General features: G+C 42.3%; 1 protein-coding gene across 3 annotated transcripts in view; it reads left to right on the top strand.

Moving 5' to 3' along the window:
* Positions 1-27918, top strand: part of EXOC2 (exocyst complex component 2) — a 269142-nt gene that overhangs the window by 128119 nt on the left and 113105 nt on the right. For all 3 annotated transcript variants that reach the window (XR_010090747.1, XM_063451784.1, XM_063451783.1), the window contains one exon: positions 26766-26891. Coding sequence is in view for 2 of the 3 variants with exons in the window: in XM_063451784.1 (XP_063307854.1) it covers positions 26766-26891 (126 nt within the window). In the remaining variant the exon portion in view is untranslated. The remainder of the gene's footprint in view (positions 1-26765; positions 26892-27918) is intronic.

Below are 27918 nucleotides of genomic sequence, written 5' to 3'. Positions count from 1 at the left end.
TGTGTGTGTGTTTGGTGCAGTGTGTTGGGGTTCTGGTGTGTGTGAGAGGGGTGCTGTGGTGTGTGTGTTTGAAAGTATTGTGTGTGTGTTTGGTGCAGTGTGTTGGGGTTCTGTGTGTATGTGTGAGGGGTGCAGTGAGTGTCTGTGAGGGGTGTGGTGTGTACGTGAAGGGTGCAGTATGTGTTTGTGATGGATGCTGTGTTTGAGGGTGCCGTGTATCTGCATGTGTGTGGGGGTGCTTTGTGTGATGTGTTAAAGGGTGCTGTGTGTGAGGGTGTTGTGTTTAAGGGTGCTGTGTGTGTGAGGGTCCTGTGTGTGATTTGTGAGGGTGCTGTGTGTGTGTTTTGTGTGTGAGGGTGCTGTGTGATTTGTGGGGGTGCTGTGTGTGATTTGTGTGTGTGGGTGCTGTGTGAGAGTGTGCTGTGTGTGAGGTGTGTGTGGGTGCTGTGTGTGATTTGTGTGACGGTGCTGAGTGTGATGTGTGTGAGGGTGCTGAGTGTGATGTGTGTGAGGGTGCTGCGTGTGATGAGTGTGATGTGTGTGAGGGTGCTGAGTGTGCTGCGTGTGAGAGTGCTGCGTGTGAGAGTGCTGCGTGTGAGGGTGCTGCATGTGAGAGTACTGAGTGTGATAGTGCTGCGAGTGATGTGTGTGAGGATGCTGAGTGTGATGTGTGTGAGAGTGCTGAGAGTGATGTGTGTGAGAGTGCTGAGAGTGATGTGTGTGAGGGTGCTGAGTGTGATGTGTGTGAGGGTGCTGAGTGTGATGTGTGTGAGGGTGCTGAGTGTGATGTGTGTGAGGGTGCTGAGTGTGATGTGTGTGAGGGTGCTGAGTGTGATGTGTGTGAGGGTGCTGTGTGAGAGTGTGCTGTGTGTGGGTGCTGTGTGTGATTTGTGTGACGGTGCTGAGTGTGCTGTGTGTGAGAGTGCTGCGTGTGAGAGTACTGAGTGTGATAGTGCTGCGAGTGATGTGTGTGAGAGTGCTGTGTGTGAGAGTGCTGCGTGTGAGAGTACTGAGTGTGATAGTGCTGCGAGTGATGTGTGTGAGGGTGCTGAGTGTGATGTGTGTGAGAGTGCTGAGAGTGATGTGTGTGAGAGTGCTGAGAGTGATGTGTGTGAGGGTGCTGCGAGTGATGTGTGTGAGGGTGCTGAGTGTGATGTGTGTGAGGGTGCTCAGTGTGATGTGTGTGAGAGTGCTGAGAGTGATGTGTGTGAGAGTGCTGAGAGTGATGTGTGTGAGGGTGCTGAGAGTGATGTGTGTGAGGGTGCTGAGTGTGATGTGGGTGAGAGTGATGTGTGTGAGGGTGCTGAGTGTGATGTGGGTGAGAGTGATGTGTGTGAGGGTGTTGAGTGTCATGTGGGTGAGGGTGTTGAGGGTGAATGTTAAAAGAGATTTTGTGTTGGGAAAAAATAAAATAATCAAATAAGCGTGCATTATATCCCCCCCCTTCTTACCTTTAGCATGGGAGGGGAGGGGGGGGTCCGGCACGTTGGTGAGTGTGAGGGGGGACCGGCACGGTGACACCTTCCCTGGTGGTCCAGTGGGTGAGTGAACTCTAGCCTGCGGGCTAGAGTTCACTCTCGCGAGATCCGGTCGTTGCCATGGCAACGACCGGATCTCGCGAGAGGAACACGGCGGAGCTGCAAGATAGAGCTCCGCCGGGTCCTCTCCCTCCCTCCCCAGCCGCATGTGCCGCAGGTCTTTTTAAGTGGGCCGGTGAGGGAGATCTTTGATCTCCCCACCGGCCCGTCGTGGCAAACAGCGGGGCCGGCGCTCGCATAGTGCCGGCCCTGCATACACCGGCAGGGGAGATCCTGGGACCTCCCCTGCCGGCCTCGGCCCCTGCCCACCGGGCATTTGCCCGGTGTGCCCGATGGCCAGTCTGGGCCTGATATATCTAACAAACCATGTCTACCTACTAAAAGTTTAAGCTGGTTTGATGTTTTTTTACTTTTTTTACTACCCCTCAAAGTGAATTTCTATCTAGCATTTAATCCATAATGCAAATAAAGGCTCCCCCTATAAGGACCTTTCCCTTTTTAATATTATCTATTTTGTTTAGTACCATTTGTATAAAACCAATAGGTTTAACATTAGGTGCATATAAATTCGCTATTGTGTATACTTAATTTTGTATTTTACATATTACTATAGTGTATCTTCCGTTTTTATCTATGTCCTGATACATACCGTATTTTTCGCTCCATAAGACACACTTTTTTTCCCCTCAAAAGTGAGGGGAAATGTCTGTGCGTCTTATGGAGCGAATGTGAATCTTTACTTACCTGTCTTGTAGCGTGGACCGGAGGAGGGGAGGGGAGGGGGGGAACACTATAGGATGAGGGGGAGAACACTATGGGAGGAGGGGAGGGGGGAACACTATGGGATGAGGGGGAGCACACTATGGGAGGAGGGGAGGGGGGAACACTATGGGATGAAGGGGGGAACACTATGGGAGGAGGGGAGGGGGGAACACTATGGGATGAGGGGGAGAACACTATGGGATGAGGGGGAGAACACTATGGGATGAGGGGGAGAACACTATGGGATGAGGGGGAGAACACTATGGGATGAGGGGGAGAACACTATGGGATGAGGGGGAGAACACTATGGGATGAGGGGGAGAACACTATGGGATGAGGGGGAGAACACTATGGGATGGGGGGAGAACACTATGGGAGGGGGGAGAACACTATGGGAGGAGGGGAGTGGAGGGGGGGGAACACTATGGGAAGAGGGGAGGGGGGAACACTATGGGGGGGGAGAGGGGGGAACACAATGGGATGAGAACACTATTGGACAACGGGAGGAGGGGGTTAAAGAACACTTGGACAATGGGATGGGGGTTAAAGAACACTATGGGACAGGGGAGAAAAAAAAATATTCTGAACAAACTTTCCCATAGTAAGAAACACTATGGAACAGTTTGTTCAAAATATTTTTTTTCTGGGTTTCCTCCTCTAAAAACTAGGTGTGTCTTATGGTGCAGTGCGTCTTATGGAGCGAAAAATACGGTAATCTGTGTGTCTATATCACTGGTTACAAGAAAGGCAACCCCACATTTTCTTTTATCCTCTAATGAAGAACATATTTTGATATTAAAAGTATTAGGAATAAATCTTTTTGTATCTTTCCTTAATCCAGATCTGGGCACTTAGGTTTACCAAACGAAAAGTGTAGCCTAGTAGACAAAAGAAAATGGGACATTAAAAAAAACATGATAACAAAAAGCAGGAAAGAACAGTTGTTACGGCCAAGGTTTTCCTCCTTTTCTTGTATAGCTCAAGGTGGATTTTGAGAAGTCCGTCTTGGAAACAGACACTCAATAATTCATGTTTCCAAAACTATACTAGAGTTCTCAGCTAGGCATTATGTTTCAGACTTGATATCATACTGCATTTTTACAGCAATGGACATTTTTAAATTTAGCTTTATATATTTCATTTATTTATTATTGTTCTGCAGCGATTTACAATAAAGTATATACACAGTATGTGTGTGTGTGTGTGTATATATATCTATATATATGTATTTTAATGGGAAGAAAACCTGTCTCAATTTATAAATGCTGATAAGTTCTTCCTGGTTCTGATCCTAAACAGGATGAATATGTCCTGCATATACATTTCTAAATACGATTTATGTATTTATGCATGATTTTAACATGGCCATTTTTATTTTATTTTTTTATACTCATTTCTTCTTATTTTGTTGTTTTTCAAATCAGAATGTAATACAGTTTTTTCTTAATGATGTCGGGGGAGTTTAGACACTCTCTCTACTGCTACTCATATCATGTTTTTACAATTTTATACTTCTAAAAGGTCTTGTAACTGGGGCAGGGCGCCTTAACTTGCTGCTTGTCCACTAATCTCTGTCAGTCTGTCCTGGGTTGCACTTACATGGAATAAGTTCTGCCTATAAGTACTTGTCTCCTTATGGGCATTCCATTTACGTAAACATTTCTTATCTTAAGTTTCCTATTTTATTGGACAGCTAGTGATGAATAGCAGAGGGTATAAAGAGTAGGTCTTCCAGTGCTGAAATACACTTAGTGATATGCTAAGAACGAGCTGCGCCTTTAGCAGTGTGTGTGTCCATGGGCTGGGTGAAACGCACTAAATTATAGAAAACCTATGGTGGTCTGGGAAGGAGAACAAAGAGAAGGAACGTTTAGAAGTCACTCTGTTCAAACAAACAAAAGTGCAAGCATGATATTTCCAAGTACGCGTAATTATTTAAAGGGGGTTCTTTTGGCCATTTTATTAATTTACAGAATCTGTTGTACCAGCTTGCTTTGGTTTTCTGACACGTTTTTTGAATTTCTGTTTTGAAGTAATTAGTTAATTTTGCATTTGCATCCACTGATTTATCTATGTTATATTATTCATGCCATGCTTATGTATTTTCTTTAATAATGGACAGTGCTACCGTTTTCCTGAATGGTTTGTAAATAATAATTTTAGTGTAAGGAATGATGGTTAGTTTCCACTCATGATGTCTCAAGCTGCTATTTGCCATTACAGGAGGTGTGGGGCAATACATTTATTTGAGAGTGGGAATGAACATCAGGGCAAGTATTTTAAGTTTTGTCCAGCTCAGTGTGCCTATTACACTATTTCTTTAATTTTTCAATTCACAAACCAATCCACATACCAATATAGTCACCATCCCTTAGGCATCATGAGAAATGTTGTCCAGAGATAATGTCACTTCAGATGCTTGCTGACCACATTAACCACAAGGAAGGCTATCTGAATACCATGGGGAATGTAATTTTATGATAGCACATACCTGAGGGAATTTAATTCACAAACTAATGCCATAGTTGGCATTTTAGATGTTGATCTACCTCAAGCATAGTACAGACGTATAATACACATTTAAAAATATTAAAAAAAAATAATTATAATGATATTAAAGGGACACTATAGTCATCAGAACAACTACAGCTTAACCCCTTAACACCGCAGGACGTTATATGCCGTCCTTAATTGGCCGGCTCTAAACGCCGCAGGACGGCATAGAACGTCCTGGGCGGTCTTACCCCCCACGTGGCCGGCGGCACATGGCCGCTGCAGATCGCGGTCGGGGGGCATGCCTGGCCCCCCAGGCAGCCCCCCTGTGCCTGGGGACCGCGGTCTGCAGCTTCCGATCGCAGTGACAGGCTGTCACTGCGATCGGTATTTACCATGTGTCAGCCGATTTTAAAATCGGCTGACACATGGAGCCGGCGGAATTCTCTGCAGCAGATCGCGGTCGGGGGACATGCCTGGCCCCCCAGGCAGTCCCCCTGCGGTCAGTGACCGCGATCTGCAGAGTATGATCGCAGGGAGAGGCTGTCTCTGCGATCTGAATGCAGAGACAGCCTCTCCCTGCGATCTGATCGCAGTGACAGCCTGTCACTGCGATCAGAGGTTACTATGTGTCAGCCTATTGGCTGACACATAGTAACTGCAGGCAGGATCCCCCTGCAGATCGCGGTGGGGGGCATGCCTGGCCACCCAGGCACTCCCCCTGTGGCCAATTACCGCGATCTGCAGGAGGTGATCACAGTGACAGCCTGTCACTGTGATCACTGATCCTGTGTGTCAGCCAGTGATGTAAAATCACTGGCTGACACTGTCTCTGCCCCTCTCCTCCCCTCTTAACCCCTTAACGTTAAAAATAAATTTAAAGTTACAAATAAAATATACTTAGATCATATATATATATATATATATATATATATATATATATATATATATATAGACAAGGTAAGAAGGGCTGCACTCACCTAAACATGCATATATTACAGGGTGCTACTGGGACCAAAATACAAAAAATATACAAACCAGTGCACTCGCTTATTAACTAAACAGAGATTTTAAATCCTAAATAGTACTATTTAAACACCTCACCTGAAAAATAATGGGAGGATGGTTACATTACACGATCACACATGGAATAAGCCTGTCAACTGCATCAACTAAACAGTGATTTCACATTCTAAATAGTACTACTTAAAAACACCTCACCTAGATAAAAAATAATGGGGGTTTGGTTACATTATATGATCATACATTGCATAAGCCTGCCAACTGCAGAATGGGGTTGCATCCTCCCATTATTTTTCAGGTGAGGTGTTTAAATAGTACTATTTAGGATTTAAAATCTCTGTTTAGTTAATAAGCGAGTGCACTGGTTTGTATATTTTTTGTATTTTGGTCCCAGTAGCACCCTGTAATATATGCATGTTTAGGTGAGTGCAGCCCTTCTTACCTTGTCTATAATTATAGGGGTCTAGGCCAGCCCCTGGGTTTTGCACCCCTCCCTGTCACAGGTGCCTCGTTCCAGGATCCTATTTAACCTTGACTTGCAGAGAGTCCCAGGAAGGAAGTATTTCCCAAGTAAGTGGATTAATCTCATAAGGGCAAGCATTAGGTGGTAGTGTAGGACCTGCCAAGAATGGGGTACTTTGATGCAGTTGGCAGGCTTATGCAATGTATGATCATATAATGTAACCAAACCCCCATTATTTTTTATCTAGGTGAGGTGTTTTTAAGTAGTACTATTTAGAATGTGAAATCACTGTTTAGTTGATGCAGTTGACAGGCTTATTCCATGTGTGATCGTGTAATGTAACCATCCTCCCATTATTTTTCAGGTGAGGTGTTTAAATAGTACTATTTAGGATTTAAAATCTCTGTTTAGTTAATAAGCGAGTGCACTGGTTTGTATATATTTTTTTTTAATATATATATATATATATATATGATCTAAGTATATATATATGTATATATATATATATATATATACACACACATTTACACATACACTAAGTGTATTTTAATATTTATATATATATAATTATATATAGAACATAAACAGAAGTTGCAGGGCTGCACTCACGGACTTTAGTAGAAAAAGTATACATTTATTCCATAAACGATAAGAAGATCGACGTTTCGGTCCACACAGGGACCTTCCTCAGGATAAAATGACATACATATAATTGAATTCAATTCGATCTTCTTATCGTTTATGGAATAAATTTATACTTTTTCTACTAAAGTCCTTGAGTGCAGCCCTGCAACTTCTGTTTATGTTCTATCTATCTACATCCCCATGGGAATTGGCACCCGGCAAGTATTATTAAGACAATATAATTACTTTGAGCCAGAGTGCATGGATTTTTCTATTTTTTTCTAATTATATATATATATTAATATCAAAATACACGTAGAACGATATTGATTAAATATATACATAATTATAATTATATATATATATTGTATAATAAAAAAATATGTAAATACGTTAAAAAATAAAAAATAAATAATTAAAAATATGTGTGTAATTTCGTTCTAACTGTATTTTGATATTAATATATATATATATATATATATATATATATAGATATCAAAATACACGTAGAACAAAATGTCCTGTACAGTGAGATCTAATGTTTATACTTTCTCTATTTCACGGTCTGTTTAATTTACATTGGGTTTTTTTCTCATTCACTGTTAATAGCTTGCTAAAGCTTACAAGAAACTCATCTGTTTAATTAAAGTTCAATTTACAGAGCAGGATATATAAAAACCTCTAAAGTAAGTTACATCTGATTGTACAACAAAACACACATCTTACAAATATCTTCTTATATATAAAATATATAATATATATATATATGTTTTTTTTTTTTTAAATGCTGTCTACTGTAAGTACCAGGTGAAATGAGTATAGTCTTACATCCAGAGTCCCTGAAAATACTGGTAGACTGTTTTCATTGACTGGCAGACGTATTTCAGATGTTTAGTAAATCTAATGTTTTAACCCTTAGAAACAAGAAGAAAACAGAGGATTACAAGGGGTATAGGGGGCTTAACCCCGGGGAAAATTGAGAGAGAAATGAAAGAATGGGCAGACTGACCACCAGACATAAAGCTATATGAAGGTGGGAGACTGCTCACTCAATGGTCTATACCCCTTTGAGTAATGGTACTTGTAGGGAAGAGGAGGGCACAAATATACAACAAAAAAAGGGGAACAAATGGGGAAAAAAAGACGTGGGTATTTAAACCTTTAATGACACAGTATCTACAACTAGTAGTGAGATATGTAAAACTGGCTCCACCAGTAGCCAGGGGGGAGAAATTCCCCTACTGGGGTATATTCGTAAGTGAGGTAAGTGCTCACAAATGCTGACTAGAGCTAATGCAGTGAATAAGTACTAAAGACCAATGGAAAAAAGGTCCCTAATAGTAATGCACATTCCTATGTCAAACTTAGCATAGTGGTGTTGCCAGGAGCCTGGCAAACAGGGCTGGGGGCTAGAGTGGATAGGGATAAATAGTAAACCTTGGTAGGTGAGGTACCCCTGGGGGGAGCCAGGTAGTCACTAGAGTGGGTTAAAGTCCTGGTGTGAAGGAAAGGGCAAAGAAGCCAAGTGGCCAGTTCAGAAAAGTGTATACATGCCCCAAAGAGCATAAACGTGTAGCTTACTGCCAAGTGGACCTTAAGATCGTGCCCAATCCTCACCCTAAGTAGCACTGGACTAACTGACTGTCTCCCTTAAAAACAGGGGACTAACCCTGACGTTACGTACGTAGGGACTGTACATGATATTCGAATTGAGAAACACCGTCTCAAATACCTAGGGATACACCTGACAGCAGACCCCGCCCAGTTATTCAGACAAAATTACACCCCTCTGATCCGCACTGATCTGACATGGAACACTGGCAGGATAAACCGATCTCATGGATCGGTAGGATCCACGCTGTAAAAATGAATGTGCTCCCCAGGATTTTATTTTTGTTTCAGGCCCTTCCGGTCAAGCTGATTAGGTCTGACCTAGGGGCACTGCAACAGGCGGTGGGGAGGTTCATATGGCAGAACAGGAAACACAGGGTCTCCCGTAATATCTTGTACAGAGCACGGTCGAGGGGGGGCCTGGGATTACCAAACTTCTTTTTCTATTACCTAGCGGCCCAACTCTCGCAAATCGCGTTTTGGCACTCTCCCCCGGATGAGAGAAGATGGGTGGATTTAGAATCGGCTCTTATGGGACCTGATCTCCCTCAGTTCTACATCTGGGTCCCTCGGGACCAGAGACCGATAGCACAGGTTGCTTGCCCGGCCATAGCGAACTCGGTGAAAATATGGGACGCTACATCGGTCAAATATGGGCTGTCCCCTCGGGAATTCCCGCTGACTCCCTATTTGAGGAACAAAGCCTTCACCCCAGGATTGGATGCCAGGGCATTCAAAGGGATCGAGAGTACGGGCCTCCAGCGTTTATGCCAACTCTACGAGGGCGGAACACTTCTTAGGTTCGAAGACTTACAAACTAGAGCTGCCCTGCGCCCATCGGATTTTTTCCGATACATCCAACTTAGGGACTATGTGCAGACTTCGGCAACTAAATTATGCGCACTCCAACCACTCACCTTTTTTGAAACCCTATGTTTTAAGGAACAGTTCCCAAGGGGCCTTATCACAAAATTATACGCGCACTTGAGTACCTCCACTTCGGAATGGGGGGAGCTTACGTATATAGCCCAATGGGAAGCTGACCTTGGTGAAGAGTTGAAAGGGGTGGACTGGCAGGAGATTTGGGAAGCTGCGGCGACCTCCTCTATATGTGTAACTATGCAGGAACAAGCATATAAAACCTTGTTCAGGTGGTACACCACCCCGGTGAAGCTCTGTAGAATGCATAGGCTATCTACGGACGTGTGCTGGAGAGGCTGTGGGCAAAAAGGAACATACTTGCACATGTGGTGGGAATGCCCTGTGGCCCAGACTTTCTGGGGGCAGGTAGCGAGGTTATTGAAAGACATCTTTGGCAGGGAGGTAGGGCTGGACCCATGGGTATTCCTCCTGGCCCGGCCACTGGAGGACTGGACCAGGACCGAACAGAAATTGGTCCATAAGGTGATTCTGGCGGCGAGGCGGGCCCTTGCGCAGGTTTGGCGTCAACCCTCAGCTCCCTCACTTCGCATGTTGCTGCAGAAAATCAAAGATAATTACCTCATGGATAAACTCACTGCAAAGGTCAGGGGCACGAACGCAAAGTTTGACAGAATATGGGCACCTTGGGTGGATAGTAACTTAGGAGATTAGGAGCCACCGGAACTGGACCTGACTTCTCCTTTTTGAGGAGACATGGGGGCTTCCGCTGGGAAACCACCAGGGGGCGGACACAGGCAGGTACAGGGATGTTAGGTCAGGACCAAAAGACATGACTATTTACACGGGAGCTTAGGGCTATATGACTATGCCATCCCCTCCCACACATCTTCCCATCTCTTCCCCCCCTTCCCGTCCCCCTCCTCCCCTTCTGACTCTTCTCTTTCTTCTCTTTTCTTTCCCCATTTTCCTTCATATTCCTAGTTTAAGTTCCTCTATGTCTTCTACCTCCTTTAATATTCATGTGTATGGCTACACTACATTTACCATGATTTAATGAACCCCGCCCCTGTACTGTTTGGAAGGGGACACTACAGCACGGATTACCGATCACTGCGTATAGTCACACCATTCAGCTCCCTCAGACACCGGGGAGGGGTGGGATTCTCAGATATGTTGGAGGCTCTGCTATTATGTGTTAGTAATCTTTGACCTATGAACCTCTACTTCTGGCGAGATAGCCATACCAGATTTCCTTGATTTTTATATATATTGAAAATTGGATGGACACCACCCACATATCTGGAACATTTCAAGGACGATTTGCCAAATAAGCTATCAATCTTGCTAAACACTTATGTTTTACTTTGTATAATGTACCTTTTACATGCCTAAACCCATGAATAAGTCTGATATGTGATGTTTGTATTAATATTGTTTGTATTAATGGTGTTCAACCTTGTTAAAAATAAAGAATTTAAAAAAAAAAAAAAACAGGGGACTAGGAAACACTACCTGCTGCTTCAAGGCAGCCTCAAGGTTATCCCTGTCACTGTGCCCCACTCGCCCAGATTGCTCCTAAGTAGTCATGGAGAACACTGCAAATTAGTTAAAGCCAGACTGAAACAAAAAAGAGAGAACTAAATGAAAAATAAATAAAACGGAGTAGGACAGGAATGCATCGGCATTCTGTAATGCTCGACGCGCGTTTCGGCGTTTAGAACGCCTTTGTCAAGAGCTGGAGGAGATCTGCCTACCTGACCGTGTTTAAAAAGGTGGAACTGCCCGCCTCTAAGGTCCCGCCTGCCAATCGCTGGCGTTGGCTCCGCCCAAGTGGGCGCGTCATGGTCCCACCTCCCGGAAACACCCACGGTCCAATGGGGAAAGGAGGGAGGTGAAAGGAGGAGGGGGGAACGAGGACACGATCCGCCCCACGTGGGTGACGAATTAAGTGTCCATTTCAAACTACCGCATAAGCCCGCCCCTCCGGGGGACGTCATAGCTTCAATTCCCCATCGTTAACTGGAAAGTACGGACAGAACATACAGTCATTTCAGAAAGGGATGATACATTGAATGTATGCCTGTAACCTCTTATATATGCATGTTACCTTCATAAGGCATCGTACAGATACCATACAACCTTTATGTGGATAAGTATGTCATCTAAAGGTGGAGACAGTGGCATAGACCTCAATTGGCTAGGTCATATATAGCCCTCAGGGTACACAAAATGCATAAGGATGTAATAATAAGGGCAATAGTAAGAGCTGTAAATGTCCAAATGTCAGGTAGGAGGATAGTGGAGGTAGTGTATATAGTCCACCATTACTCCACTTCGGCTGTGGGGTATTGCAGTGAGGCAGCCTTGTTGCTAAGATCAGTAGGGAAAAATAAGCTATATACTCATATAGAGGTATTAAGGACAGCAGGCAGGGGATTCGTTCCGGTCCTAGTTAGATAGTCAGCACATAGGTAAATTCCAATTTAGGCAGAAATACTCCTAAAAAAAAGGGGGGGGGGGGAGGGGAGAATAAATAATAAATAATAAATAATAAGAATAAATAATAAATAGAAATGTGAACCCCCTATGTGTTCTGTGAGTACCTTATAGCATCACCTTATATAAAAAAGCACCAAAATGAATTGTGGCTTGAGCAATAATGAGAGACAAGGGGAGGGTAGGTGTGGCCATCTTACTAAGGAGGGGCACCTACCGCTTGTGGAGAAAGGTCAAGTGTACAGAGGGGAGAATCTGGACATTTCTCGTATTTGGTCAGGGCCTACCCGTATGATATTTCAAATGAAAGGGCAGAAGGAAAAACCTTCGTTCAGGCCTTTAGGATGCAGGGTGTTGAGCTTATAAATCCACCTGCACTCCCTTTGGCGCAGAATTTTGTCAAAGTCGCCCCGTCTGGACTCGCGTTTAACTAGCTCGAGACTGCAAAACCGTATATTTTTAGATGAACCGTCATGATGGTTGAGGTGTCTCGAGATAGGAGTCTCCACACGTTTTTTGGTGCATCTCGCATGTTCTTTTATGCGCTCTTTAAAGGGCCTGAATTTCTTACCCACGTACATCAACTTGCAACTGCACATGAGGAGGTATACCACCCCTGCTGAGTTACAATTGAAAAAATGTGCGATCTGAAAAGATTGCTTTTTCTCACTGTCCCAGACTTTCTTGGAGTCCCTTAGAATTAATTTGCACACTACGCACCTTCCACATTGGAAGGTTCCCACTGGTATTTGGCGACCCAGCCATGAAGTCTGAGGGTTCTGTTTATCAGTGAAGTGACTGGGAGATAGCATATCCCGAAGGTTTTTTCCCCTCCTAGCGGTAATGGTGAATCGTGGACCCAGTACTTCTTTCAAATGCTGATCTTTCAGGAGGATGGGCCAGAATTTCTGAAGAGACTCATTTATACTATTCCATCCCGTGTCGAATGTGCCAATCATCCTGATAGTTTTGTTTGTACTTTGATTGGCATTTGACGAGTCCGACAGGAGTTCTACCCTGTCTGTCAATAGAGCCCTTTTGTAGGCTCTTTTTAGGCACTTGTTTGGGTAGCCCTTTTCCTTAAATTGTTGCCGTAAGGACTTGGCTTTGGTTTGGAAGTCCCCTACGTCTGAGCAATTCCGTCGGAGTCTAAGATACTGGCCCGTTGGAATGCCCTGTTTGAGGGACCTCGGGTGATGGCTATCCCATTTGAGAAGGGAGTTTGATGCGGATGGTTTCCTAAAAAGGGTTGTTTTAACGGAGCCATCCCCGCAGATCGAAATTGATAGGTCCAGAAAATTCAAAGAGGCGCCCCCGAATTCGGAGGTGAATCTGAGGTTGTCTTCGTTGGTGTTGAGGAGGGCCACAAATTGGTTGAATTCATCCACACCGCCTTGCCAGATGATCAGGACATCATCAATGTACCTATACCATGATGTGATTTTGGACATAAAAGGTGATAGTGTACTACTAGTCCTGATTTGTTCTTCCCACCAACCCAGGTGGAGGTTGGCGTAGGATGGGGCACAAGCCGTGCCCATCGCTGTACCTCTCACCTGGTGGTAGAACTTCTTGTTGAACAGAAAAAAATTATGTGTTAGGATGAATTCAAGAAGACTGGTAGTAAAGTCAGTGTGTGCCTGGTGTTCAATACCCCTTTTGGTTAAGAAGTATCTGCTGTGTTCCAAACCCCTTTGATGTGGGATGGATGAGTAAAGAGCCTCAACGTCGAGGCTGCATAGTTTGGACGTAGGTAGGATGTGTAGGTCAGCAAGGAGGTGTAGGGCCTGCTTGGTATCTCTGATATACGACGGGAGACCTTCTACAAATGGCCTAAGAATACGGTCAATATAGAGGCTCCCATTCTGGGTTAGATTGTCGATCCCCGACACTATGGGGCGGCCAGGGGGGCTCTGGAGATTCTTGTGGATTTTGGGGAGGCAGTAGAAGGTTGCTGTTCTGGGGCAAGGGTTAAGGATAAAGCGATATTCCTCGTCGGACAGCAAACCTCTACTGCGCCCCCCATGCAGAATCTCTTTGTAGCTCTTGAGGAAGGCATTAGTCGGGTCTGAGTGGAGGACCGTATAGGTGTCCCTATCGTTAAGGACTACCTGTACCATTCTCTCATAGTCAGGTTTATTCATCAGGACCACGTTACCCCCCTTATCTGCCTGCTTGATGACAATAGTGTCATTATCTCTGAGAGATTTTAAAGCCTTTTGTTCTTGGTGAGAGAGGTTTTCATTAGGAAGGGAGGCAAAGTTAGTTGTTTCTATGTTGTCAATCTCGTGTTTCATTGCTTCAAGGAACAGATCGATGTTCCTGAAGGCTGAGAAGTTAGGGGTAAAGCGGCTCCTAGGCTTTAGTTCTGTGTACCTAGGGGTCAATCGGATATCGTTGTCATCCAAAAGAGCCACAAGGTTATTAAGACATTCTACATCTCCAACAGAGAGACCGAGAGATCTTGCTCTTTTCTCTTTGTTAAGTTCGTGAAATTTGTGCAGTGCCAATTTTCTCACGAACAGGTGTAGGTCTTTGACCCAAATGAATCTATCGAAAGGGGGGGTGCGAACGAATGAGAGACCCTTTTCCAGTACCTTACAATGAAATGTCTCGAGTCTAAAGGCTGAGAGATTGACCACCTGTAGACTCGGAGTGCTGGAGGGGGCAGAGGTGACTTTATTCATTAATACCGTCTCCTTCTTCCTCTCTCCCCCCGTCTCCCATCTCTCCCTCCCTGGTTCCTCGAATGGTAGCGAGTCCGATAATTTGGATATTCCTCCTGGTGTCCTATTTCTAAAAAATCGACCCCCTTTTTTAGAATACTTCGTGGGTTATTGACATCGCTAGGTGTTGTGCCTAAGGTTTGTGGGTTCAAAGGTGCTGGGTTGGAGTCAGTATCGGATGAGTCATATTCGGAAGTTGTTATTTTCAGAGTTCTGTCTATACCGTCGGTTAGGGAATTTATAAATGTTGCCTGTTTGGTAGTCTCTAGAATCCCTAATGAACTTCTGGTGCTTTCTAAACTTTTTTGTTGTATATTTTTGCCCTCCTCTTCCCTACAAGTACCATTACTCAAAGGGGTATAGACCATAGAGTGAGCAGTCTCCCACCTTCATATAGCTTTATGTCTGGTGGTCAGTCTGCCCATTCTTTCATTTCTGTCTTAATGTTTTAACCCCTTAAGGACGGAGTCAATAGTGCACGTTCTGATCGAAACAAAACGTTAACAAAAACTGGAATTTGCGCTATATGTCTGTTCACCCGTAGTTCCCCTCTTTCAAATTATATGCACCCACACTTGTTATATATAATTTTGTTCAGGAGAAACAGGGCTTTAATCTATCATTAACTATTCATATATTTAATTTATTTTTTAACATGTTTATTTTTTTTTTTTTACACCTCCTACCAGCAGGGGGACTGTCTGATATTTCAAACAGTCCCCCTGCTGGTAGATCCATACCCAGCTATAGGGGGCCATGTGATCGCTCTTTGAGCCCTCATTTGTCGGAGGGGGGCTGCCTGGGCTCTCAGGCAGCCCCCCAGAAGAGGATCGCTGCGGAGGTGAGTAACGGCTTTAAAGCCCATTTAATGCGTGACGGCATGGTACGTCGTAACGGCGTTAAGGTGTTAATCTACTCTACCCTTATCTAGTTTGGTTGTCATTTATGTGGGTGTACCTTGTGCACCCATTACAGCCTACCCTGCTATATTCCTTGCTACTAGATATGTTGGTAAAATTAGTAGCAAGTATAAAGTTATAAAAAACGTGTGTTATCGTTTTTGATAAAATCCTTATAATGGTGGTGCTCAAGAAATTAAATGCTGGAGAATAAAGATACATTTATACTAAATTCAGATTTGTGTTTTATTTTTTCTGAACGTAAATTGAAAATATTATCTAATGTAGGTTGCTCACCATGCAAGACTAATGCAACATCTGTGACTAATTTCAAAAAATAATTTGTCAGTACTTGCTTCTGTCTTATATTGGGTTGTCCTTCATCAGCCTCTGCCATTATTGATTAAAGGAATAAAGTGGTACCTCCATTGGAAGAATAATTCAGTGATTCTGTTTCATAGGTTACTGCATCTTCACTATTTGAAGGCAAGACATACCTGAGCATTAGTGATGTCCCGAACTGTTCGCTGGCGAATAGTTCCCAGCGAACATCGCTTGTTCGCGGACGGCAAACACATGCGCTGTTCGGTCCGCCCCCTATTCGTCATCATTGAGTAAACTTTGACCCTGTACCTCACAGTCAGCAGACACATTCCAGCCACTCAGCAGCAGACCCTCCCTCCCAGACCCTCCCACCTCCTGGACAGCATCCATTTTACATACATTGTGAAGCTGCATTCAGAGTGAGAGTAGGGACAGTGTAGCTGCTGCTGATTTGATAGGGAAATTGATAGCTAGGCTAGTGTATTCAGTGTCCACTACAGTCCTGAAGGACTCATCTGATCTCTGCTGTAAGGACAGCACCCAAAAAAATCCCTTTATAGGGCTAGAACATCAGTCTGCTTTTTTTTTGTTTTTTTGCTCTGTAATGTAATTGCAGTTGCCTGCCTGCCAGCCTGTGTGTCAGGCTCACAGCATATACTGTGCCCACTTGCCCAGTGCCACCCCTCACTCACTGGTGTCACAATAGCTTGCATTTAAAAAAACAAAAACTTTTTTGACTGTTATATAATAGCAGTCAGTTTCCTTCACTAGTGTGCGTTTCAGGGCCTGCCAGGGCACAGTGTCACACCAGTGCAACTCATATCTGGTGTAACAGTAGTGTACATTTTTTAAAAAATATATATGTTTTTTACTGTAATAGATTGAATAGCAGTTAGTTGTCTGCCAGCGCGTGTGTCAGGCTCACAGCATATACTGTGCCCACTTGCCCAGTGCCACCACTCACTCACTGGTGTCCCAATAGCTTGCATTATAAAAAAACTAAACTTTTTTGACTGTAATATAATAGCAGTCAGTTTCCTTCACGAGTGTGCGTTTCAGGGCCTGCCAGGGCACAGTGTCATACGAGTGCCACTCATATCTGTTGTCACAGTAGCTTGCACGCATAGTACCACTAATCGAAAAAAAAAATGACAGGCAGAGGCAGGCCACCCCGCAGGTGCCGTCGTGGTCGTGGTGCTGTGATTCCCTTTGGCCCTAGAAAAATGCCCAGTGTTCAGAGGCCACGTACCCTGAACTTGAAAAGTTCTGAGGACATAGTTGACTGGCTAACACAGGACACACAATCTTCTACAGCTTCCGCTCGGAACCTCAACGCACCATCCTCCTCCAGCTTAGCTTCAGGCACCTCTCAAGTTACCACTCGCCCGCCTGCCGCCACCCCCAACACTAGCACCACAGCCGCTTCACTTGTTATGTCAGAGGAGTTATTTACACATCAGGAAGAAATGAGTGATGCTCAACCATTATTGCCAGAGGATGTAGATAACAGGGATATGTCTCAGTCAGGCAGCATTACACATGTACGGTGTGATGATGATGATTTTGTACCCACTGCTGCTTCCTTTGCTGAGTTGTCAGATACAAGTGAAGCGGTTGATGATGACGATGCGTCTGTGGATGTCACGTGGGTGCACGCTAGACGAAAAGAAGAACAGGGGGAAAGTTCAGATGGGGAAACAGAGAGGAGGAGGAGGAGACGAGTTGGAAGCAAGGAGGTCGTCGCAAGGAGCTAGTGGCACAGTCAGACAGCCTGCATCGGCACCCGGGGTCAGCCAGACAGCACGCCAATCAACGCATGCTGTTGCCACCACCAGAATGCCGTCATTGCAGAGCTCAGCAGTGTGGCATTTTTTTTGTGTGTCTGCCTCTGACAACAGCGCTGCCATTTGCAACCTGTGCCAAAAGAAACTGAGTCGTGGGAAGTCCAACACCCACCTAGGTACAACTGCTTTGCGAAGGCACATGATCGCACATCACAAACGCCTATGGGATCAACACATGAGTACAAGCAGCACACAAACTCAAAGCCGCCATCCTCCTCCTGGTCCAACATCTTCAGCCACGTTAACCACTGCTGTCCTCCTTGCCCCCTCTCAACCATCCGCCCCTCCGTCTCTCGCCTTGAGCAGTTCCTGCTCATCTGCCCACAGTCAGGTTTCTGTCAAGGACATGTTTGAGCGTAAGAAGAAGTCCCATTGAAGTCTATGCCAGTTCGCCCGTTCGCGAACATTTGCGGAAGTTCGCGTTCACCCTTCGCGAACAGAAAATGTTATGTTCGCGACATCACTACTGAGCATCAGAAACTGAAAACAATTTGTTCTCCCACATTAAAATACAAAGCCATCAGTTACTTAACTTGTTGTTAGGTTTGACTATACACTGAGATCGGTATTTGCTGATTAAGTATCACCAGTTTCACAAAACAAAGATCTGTATGAAAGGCATCATTTTTCACCAGTAGACATGGGTCACAATGTTAATATTAAAATAGACATTGCATTAAATCTTTCATTAGGATAACATTTTACAAGCGAATACCACATGCTGATCTTGAAACAAGTATACGTTTTTATCATTTACTGTTGGCGATTCTCAAAGAGTAATGCTGATGGATGTGAAACTCTGCTGTACACACAACTCCCGGAAAATTCTGTGCTCCTATAGAAGAGTGGCTGAGGGGTTGGGTGCCATGGAAGGTATGAATTTTTGGGGTAACAGTAAACAGTTTTTGTAAGTACAAATATTTATTTTTAAACATACAAAGTTATGCTTCAATATAAATAAAATTAAAGCAGGCAAAATTATATGCTGGTTTGTAGTTTTTCTTTAGGAATTGTTTGAGACTTTTTGATGTAGTTATACCTTTTGCTTTAAGACTTTCACATTTTGTCATCTTTTGCATTAAATAAATAAATTATGATTCCAAGATTCGCCGACCCATAATGATTTATTTTTGCAGTATAGGACATGTTATAGACTGAGTAATTGGTTCTGTTTCTAAAGATAGATTATGATGAGGGAAGGTACAAAAACATCCAAGCAATATACAGGCAACATTTCAACCAAAAGGGTTGAAATGTTGACATTTCCATCTGAATATAGAGTTGTTTCAGAGGTCAGCTTGTCGATTTTTATGTTTCTTTTACTCCATGTTCACCTTTTAAACTAGATCTAAAATTAGTCTCTGTTTCTTTCCTGCCAGGAAAAAGGCTCCATGTTAACCCCATGCTAACATCCGTCAGCAGGATTCACAACAATCTTGCTGTATAAAAACAGTTTAGACTTCACAATTTCTTAGGAACCTTTGCAGTAAGATTTCTCAAGGAACATGCTGGTCAAGCCACTGACTGTTGTTTTAGTTTATTTATTGTAGTCTCACATACGCTTTCAGTGCTTCATGACTGAGATTGATTTCAAATTATGTGTTGCTTTCTCCCTACTTTGGGGGGAGTAGAGTGGTGAAAGGAGGGCAATATAAGCAGATATCATACATGGGGTAGGAGCATACTATACTGGTGCTTCTTGTTCAAATTATCATTGCATAGCTATGTAAGTTCCAGAGGGGCAATCAACATAGCCCCCATGAATGTTACCAATAAAGGGTTGATTATTTTCCTTTAAAGTGAAATATTGAACTTGCTTAGTTATGACTGCTGTGATATATTTTGAACACAATTTTGCAAATGGCATATTTGAAAACCTCAAGTCATATTTGGTTTCTTTTCATTTAATTAAAGGTTTGAACATGTTATTACAAAAGTATCTGTAAGGTGGAACAATTTAGGATTAACATATCGAATGAGCACATAAAGTATTGTTAAGCGTATATAGACACTGTTGTAAGTAGTGGAAATTAGCTGGACGCATGGATGTTTCACTGTGCATATATTGCACCACTTCATTCACTTGCTATGAATAGACTTACATTTATTACATTAGACACAGGCAGTTAAGCTGTTGTCAAAGGGGTCTTTTAAACATGTTATCCAGGCAGCTGGCTCCCTCTCATTTACCCTCACTTACTGTACATCTGGAAAAAGGCTTCTTCCAGCTGGGAGCCATTTCATGTCTAAACCACATACCTCAGGATTAGAAGAAATCTGACAATACTAGCTACTCTGTCTTATTACTTTGATACAAATTAAAATGTAATTGTGTAAGCTACACAATATCGATGCTTTCATGCGTGTTACCAAGGCATATTCTAAATTCTATGGTTTGCACTAAATTGCTAGTTTTCATTTATTATGATTTTATTGCTTTTAGAATGCAACCCTAGCAAGCCTACCAAACAAATGCGAAACAGTTTAAACATTTCAAGAATGTTTTACTTTTATAATGTATTTTTGGAAATTTGAACATTTAATAAGTTAAACGTATTTACCTCTCTGCTTAAGTATCAGTAGAATCTGCATTAGCGATGAGGAATACCAAATACTTTATGGTAACGTGGCCTTATGGTACTGCATGATATAACGAACGGTACTTAACTTTGATCTATCATAGAATGCAGTCATTGTACTGGGGCCACAAAGAGCCAGCTTATCATTGAGCAGTGTATTGCATACATCCATTTAAATGCTTTCAAAACCCCAAGGCTGAGCGAATCAGCTGTGATGATTCTCGGCATGCAACTGCCCAAAGGAGACTTGCAGGATCTGAACAGAATCTCCCTGTATGCCCTATCAATCACACTGTGATCTGCAGAGGCAGGATGCTGAGGTTTTAGCATTATAGGAAAATATCCGCTTGTAATGCTGAAAGCAGCCAATCGATGGTGGTTATATCCTGCTTGCGACTGTTGTAACTAGGAACTCCATCTGCCTATATCAGTACTGAGATTAGCAGAGGGTATTTCATAGTGCCAAGGTAAATTTTAGAGTAGAGTAAGAGTTAATGCTGGGTTAGGGTTAAAGGGACACTATAGTCATTAGAACCACTACAGCTTAATGTAGGGGTACTTGTGTCTATTGCCTGTCCATACAGGCTTTTTGGTGTAAACACTGCCTTTCCAAAGAAAAAGCAGTATTTACATTGCTTCCCAGTAACACATCTAGTGGCAGTCACTCTGACCACTAGAGATGCTTCCTAGTTTACGATGAACGTTCCCCGTAGAGATGCACTGATTGGCGCATTGTGGTGTTTTGCTCCTCATGAGCCTCCTAGTACTCTCCTATGAGAAATCATTAAATTGATTAGGTTTGATGATCTTAGTCATGGAGGGAGGGGACAGCCACAGCAAGACCAGTGCGGTGTGGGAGAAAAGGTGAATAAAATCACCTTATCAGAGCAATCGGAACTGGGCCGGTCACAAAAACAGCCGCACCAGCACTATAGTATCATGAATACATGTTTAATACTGTTTTAAGGTTAGGGTTAGTGTAAGGTTAGGGTAACTGTACAGCTGGAGTTAGTGTAAGCATAGGAGTAGGGTTGGTATTGCATTAAAGGTGTTGGTATGGAGTTAGTGTTAACTACAGAAAAATGATTTAGAAGTCCTTGATTTAATGAGGCATTTAACTATGAGGACTGATATGTGAATCTATTGTGTTCTTTCTTTACTTGCACTGTAAAAATTATTATTAGCAGGGGGCTTAACCTCTGAGCTGCACGTACAGACACCTGTACAGCTCCCAAAACTTGGCGACTAATCCTGCTCAATCTGAGGTCCCACTGTGTCATCCACGCCAGTAGTCATTCTCACTTTACTTTTACTCAGTAGACCATCAGCTGATGCCTTTCCAGTTCACAGAAATGGGCAATAAAACCAGGGAGGGTCTAGGACCTTCCTCTAATTTCGAGCCTTGGAGGCTGCCCACTGGTCCCAGGGCTGAATGCTGATGGTCCGCGCAGTTCTCCAACAACACAAGGGAATTGTGCACACCCACCAAAGCTATGGGGCTACGGTCTCAGAAACCACAATCTACAGTAAGGACACCCAGGACATCTGCACTATGCTCCAACGCCCCACAGCTCCCAAGATGGCGGCCCAAGTAAATGCAGACATGGAGCCCAGAGGCTCAGGTGTGGACCAAGGTGAGACGCTGGAGTCCTCTATCCCTGTGTCACTACTTGAGCTGAAGGCAGAGGGATGTACTTGCACCAGCTACCAAGCAGGACATTGTTAACCTACTGCGAGAATTGAGACAAACGTCTAACACAGACCTGGATTTAATTAGGACAGAAGTCCAAGCAGTGACTGCATGAACACATGCCTCAACATTCTTACACCATAAGAATGTTTGTTTTAATGTTATCTCTTAATTATGTTTATGTTTATTTTTCATCTACATGTTGATATCACTGCGGAGTGACCCCAATCTACTTAGCTTGTCGCTCTATAGCAGTTGCTCTACCCAACTGTGAAGGAGCTTTATGCTATCATGTTAGATCCATTTCCCCCCTGTGTCCCCGTAGGTTAGGGGACGTAACTCTACTTAACCGCAAAGTATACAAGCACTTGCTACCCTACCACTAAACTGGTTTTGAGTATGGGTAGTATTCCACGGCTCTTAAAGGCCACGCCTTCTCCTAAAAACACACAGTCTGTAGTACTAGTATCTATCCTAGCATTAGATTTATGTTCTGAGTACTCCAGGATGCAAGCTAGCCAAATTAACGTATTAGTTATACATTCTCTATGTGGCTTATCTTACAGTAGTGATACGCTTGTCATAGTTTTGGTGCTTCTAACTTGAAGACTAGCAAACTTGCTATATACACTCACTGTGTGGTTATTATAGCATTCTATTTTACTTTACATGCTGTCACTCCTTATATTGTAACTCTTTACATGTAAAAATAAAAAGAGGTTTTATGAATCTGGTGGATGATAAATGTTACAGTGATGCTGACTGCCTTTAAACAGCTTTGCAAATAGTATGTCATTTGTCCTTTTATATCTTTACTTCAATAAAAAAACAGATCGACAAAAAAAAATATTAGCAAAAATGTAAAAAAAAAATGTTTCTTTGGTTTGTTCCCCATTCTCCCCCCCCCCTTTTTTTTACATTTTACTCTATGCAATATGTAGTTTTAGATATACATATTGAATATTAAAAGAAACCAATTTCTGTTCTTTAAAAAATATAATATTTATGGGGGCACTTAAATTATGGTGGGACAGACACATAATGCAAATTCTAGGTTTTGTTTTGATTCAGAAGTTGTACAATTAGCCCTGCACTTAAAGGGTTAAGTAATCAATATGTACTGGAAAGTACTTTCTGGAAGCAAAATTTAGATACCTTGGTGTAACATGCCTTAGGATCTCAGGTCATTTATTCCTTTGTAGGGCATATTTAAAATACATCAGCTAGCATCCAGTAGCTTAACTCCCATTTATCTAGTACATACCAAACACGTACATGTCCCTTTACTGCCCTGGAATTAGGGATGCAACAATCATGCATTACAGACAGTAACCACATATACACTCAGAAAAGCTATCATGCATATAAATATGAGAGAGAGAGAGAGTGTGTGTGCGTGTATTCTTTTTTGTTTATTTTTTATTTCTGTACTAAAATATAAAAAGAAAGAAGCAATTTCCCCACATTTTAGAATTAAAGCTACAGCTCCCTACTTGGATCATGAGATGCTGAGTTGGGTATAATTTGTGATATTCTTCAGTATCTTGTTGCTGAAGACAGATGTGAAACCAAGTGAAGATGTGCCTTCACTTCATGAATATATCTCATACTGAGCATTCTTGCAACCCTCAACAGTGAGACTTCTAATAGATATAATTCTGCTCCTTTGCCTCGGGACTTTCTGAAGCCTGTCAGACTTCCTTACCACCCTTAAACACCTTTGAACATTTTTTTCCTGTGCACAGCGGGTCCTTGTCCTGTGCAGTAGTCTGACCACCCACTGTTGCTTGTTGACCAAACATACAGGACTTGGAGCTGTGCGGATAAATCCGGGATATAGGATTCCTTTTTACTGAGAGAGAATCATTTGCACACACACATTTTACTCTCTTCCTAGATGAAAAAACAGGGTAGCAGACATAAATGTTATTTGAGTTTCTCTTGGGCCTAGAAACTCTGTCACTGTCAGACAATGTAAAGAGGCATTCAGGCTGAAAAAAAATGAAGGCAGAATGGTCAAAATGTGCTGATAAGCATCAAGTAATTTAACTTATTTATATAGAAACTGTTAGTGAAGCTATGTTTAACAGAATAGTGCATTTTTCTCATGACAGCTGTTACTTTGACCAAAAAATAAATAAAAATAAATGTAAATATTTTGGACATGCTTTTTAAATGGTTAAATATATTTAGAACAACTTGTAATACTATATCAAAAATGTATCATAAAAAAATATTAAATGATTTTACACTATATTATAAAATTTTAAAAATATGTACAAAAAATGTTAAATCGAGAGCTGTTAGGTTTGACAAACGTTATAAGCCAACATCCCCAGTGTATACTAACATCAGTAAGTATTTGTAGCAGAAATGGCTGCAATATCAAATAACTTTCTACATTGTGGCTGTAGTATTTTGTTATTTTTTTTTATTATTTGCTTGCCAATATTTTTTCATATGTCTTGCTTGTAATATGAAAAGTTGCTTTTTGTTTCATGTTCATGTTTCAGCAAATGAAATGTAACAAACATTCACATACAGGAGGCAAAAAAATAACACGTTTCCTTACTAAAGAAAGAAAACCTCTGGAAATTTTGTGAATGTGCAAGAAATGGTTGTAGTCACATGTGATGCATCTGCAGAGATGAAAATGTAAATGTGCAGATTGGGATTGCTTTTCTATAATATGTGAAAAACTAAAATTGCAGTTCTTTTACTAAATTGCATAGATTGAAACTTGTGCTTTGGCTCCCTCTTCAGTACATTTTAAAATTATCCAGCTATACCCATTTGCACAAAAATGATTCCAGATGTTTGATGGGTCCTTGGGGGAATAAATGATGTATCAGTTCCCTGCTGCCGTGTTGGACTTTCTCAAGTCACCAGACAACCAATTAAGAAATTAGTTCTAGTTAACCTCTCTTCCGGAAATCAGTATAACCTTAATGTAAAAGAGCTGTCTTCCAATTTAGTTTGACAACTCTGCTTTTTTTTTTAATATAGGTCAATTCTGCAATAGTGATACATGTTATTTTGTTTCTGAAATAATAAATAGCTTATAGTGCTTTTTATTCATGTGTTAAATGGGACAATCTGTGCTTATATTTCTATTCTTTTTCTTAAAGCGGCACTGTCATGCCGAATCCCGTTTTTTTTTGTTTCGTTTTTTAACCCCCCTCCCGCCTCCACTACATCCAATTGACCCCCTAGATACCCCCAAAGGCCCCTAAGCCCCCCATATTACCTCTTTTTTAATCTTTATCTTCTGCCCCGATCTATATTCAGAGCGCCGCCATCTTTGTGTGGGTAGGTGAAGTCCCTGTGGGACACGTCATCTGCTCACACTAGATAGCACTGAGATTCCCGCACATGCCCAGTGAAACACCTGGACATGCGAACAGGAATTTCATCTATTCATTCATTCATCAGAAAGACGAATGAATGAATAGAAAAAATCAGACGAACAAACAAACACTGAGTATCAGTGTTCGTTTGTTCGTTCAGTTTATTACAAGGAGGGAGCTACCGGCGTGCAGCTCCCTCCTTGTAATATGTAAAGACAGAAGCGGCAGGGAGCAGTGCTCCCCACCACTTCATAAGCCCCCCATGTTCCCCCCTCACTCTATGGGGGTCAATCTGACCCCCATAATAGCACAAGGGAGATTAAAATCTCCCGAATTCCCCTACTCGCTATACCGCTATATATGTCTACTAAACAGTGAGCAGCCTACTGTCCTCCCCCCCTGGCCCCCACCCCTGAGCGGTGGGTGGGGGCCCTAAATTAAGAGAGGGGGGGGACCTACTGTCCTCTCCCCGGCCCCCACCCCTGAGCGGTGGGTGGGGGCCCTAGATAAGAATGGTGGGGGTCCCACCGTCCTCACCACCGGCCCCCACCCCTGAGCGGTGGGTGGGGGCCCTAAAATAGTGAGGGGGGAATAAAATAACTAACCTGTAAAAAAAATGAAACTTACCATTTGACGTCTTCTTTTGTTCTAAAATCTTCATTTTTCAGCCCCAAAAAAGGCCAAATAAAAAGCCATCATACCTGTCGAACGTAAAATAAAATAAAAAACTCAGGCGCAAAAAAAAAAAACAGACGAAAAAGAAAAAACCCGAGCGCAAAAAAATAATCCATCTTCACCCATGGAGGGCGCCGCGCAGACTTAAGCCAATCACAGTGCTCTGTGTCATTTTACACAGTGTGGGAAACTCCAGGGGAGGTGTGGCTTGGGCTGCATAAACAGAAACAAAGTGATTTAACTCCTAAATGACAGTGAATTGAGCAGTGACATTGCAGGGGAATGATTTATACACTAAAACTGCTTTATTTAGCTAAAGTAATTTAGGTGACTATAGTGTTCCTTTAACCGTAACTCTGGGAATGGAAAAGAAAGCTAATGTTTAATACAATTACAACTGGGAGGTCACTACATGTTTAGTTTGCTAGCACCCCTACACTCTAAAATTTGTCTTAACAAATTAAAACAAATGAAAACCACTTTTGCAAGTAAAGCTGCCATACACTTGCACAAATATTTTTCATATACCTTTTTTATGAATTATCGGATCGTATTTGAATGCATTGCACAACTATTCACAACCGACACTTATTCTCAGTGAAGCCTCTAACATGCTTTTTCCTCTTTTCTAAAATTGTATATTTGTCATCAAAAAGATGTTGCTATTTCAAATGTATGCCTGCACCTTAGATTTCAAGTGCCATGTAAACCTTTATTGCTAGCTAAAATACATGAATATTAGTAAGTTAAAAATTTCCAACTAAAATTAATCTATATTTTTTTCATTAGGTAATCCAATGCTTCAGAGCCCATTACTAGACATGGACAGTGATGGACGCCCGTCTCCTATTGGCAGACTCAGTCAGACCGCATCCCTTCAAAGAGGCAGCAGCTTCCAATCTGGGAGAAACGACTGTAAGAAAATAGTATCACAGAGTTAAAAAAAAAATATATGAAGCTTTTAAAAATTTTTTAGAACATTTAGAACATTTTTGTATATCATTGACATGAGAATTACTACAGTATAAAAACAGTAGACATTATGATATGCATGAAACAGTTTAAGGTCAGATAACTTAAGTACAGTTTAACACAATATGTGTAGTGCTATGATAAGTGAAGTAGTGCAGTGCTGTAGCACACGTTTTAAAGCAAGAATGGTGCTTGAACAAAAAAGTGTCCTGAGAACGTAACATAGAGAGGAATGCCTCTAACCAAAGGAGGCATTGGGGAATATGACATATCAAATAATTAATTAAACTAGACATATGCCAGCGGAGCAAAAAGGTTATTCAATCGAATGGTAGAGGTTGCCAGCAGGTACAGATTCTAATTCTCTGACTGTGAACTAGAAAAGATCCACAGAGCGGAAGTAAACAATATCCACGGTTTATGTCTTTGAGCCAGAGTACTCTGTCTCTGGGACATGAAGAATCACTCTCATGATATTCTATAGATGTGTGGTTGATGGTTCATTAGGCTCCGGTGGTGACCAAGCAAGACCAAGGGCAGAATCCTTCGTTGAAGCTTTGTATATAATGATTAATCTTTACACGGAAGTAATTTGTATAAGTTTTATCCCAAACAAACTATTAAAAAAAAAAAGAATTTGGGTTCCTAGGTTGCATTCCTTCTACTAAAATGAACTGTGTTATCATCTTGTAGATTACCACAATAATAGCGTCAGCTTAGTGGATATCTCAAATCTAAATATTGTGGTAATTTCTGTTGTTGGAACTTTGGGACGGTTTTATTGTGTTTGGGTACTTATTGAGATATTTTGGTTGCTTTTAGTACAGTTGATTTTATCGTGTACTATTTTAGTTACGCTTTCTTATAGGGTCTATTTGATTTTGTAGCATCTTGTAGATGCTTCTGGTGGCAGTCTGCCTCACAGTTTGCTGGCAGTCAGCATATAAATAAAATATCTTTAGAATTTGAG

This window comes from Pelobates fuscus, chromosome 4 (assembly GCF_036172605.1).
Source record: "Pelobates fuscus isolate aPelFus1 chromosome 4, aPelFus1.pri, whole genome shotgun sequence".
In the NCBI taxonomy this organism is placed as follows: domain Eukaryota; kingdom Metazoa; phylum Chordata; class Amphibia; order Anura; family Pelobatidae; genus Pelobates; species Pelobates fuscus.
The sequence above is the reverse complement of the archived record's forward strand: the minus strand, read 5'-3'. Positions and strand labels throughout refer to the sequence as shown.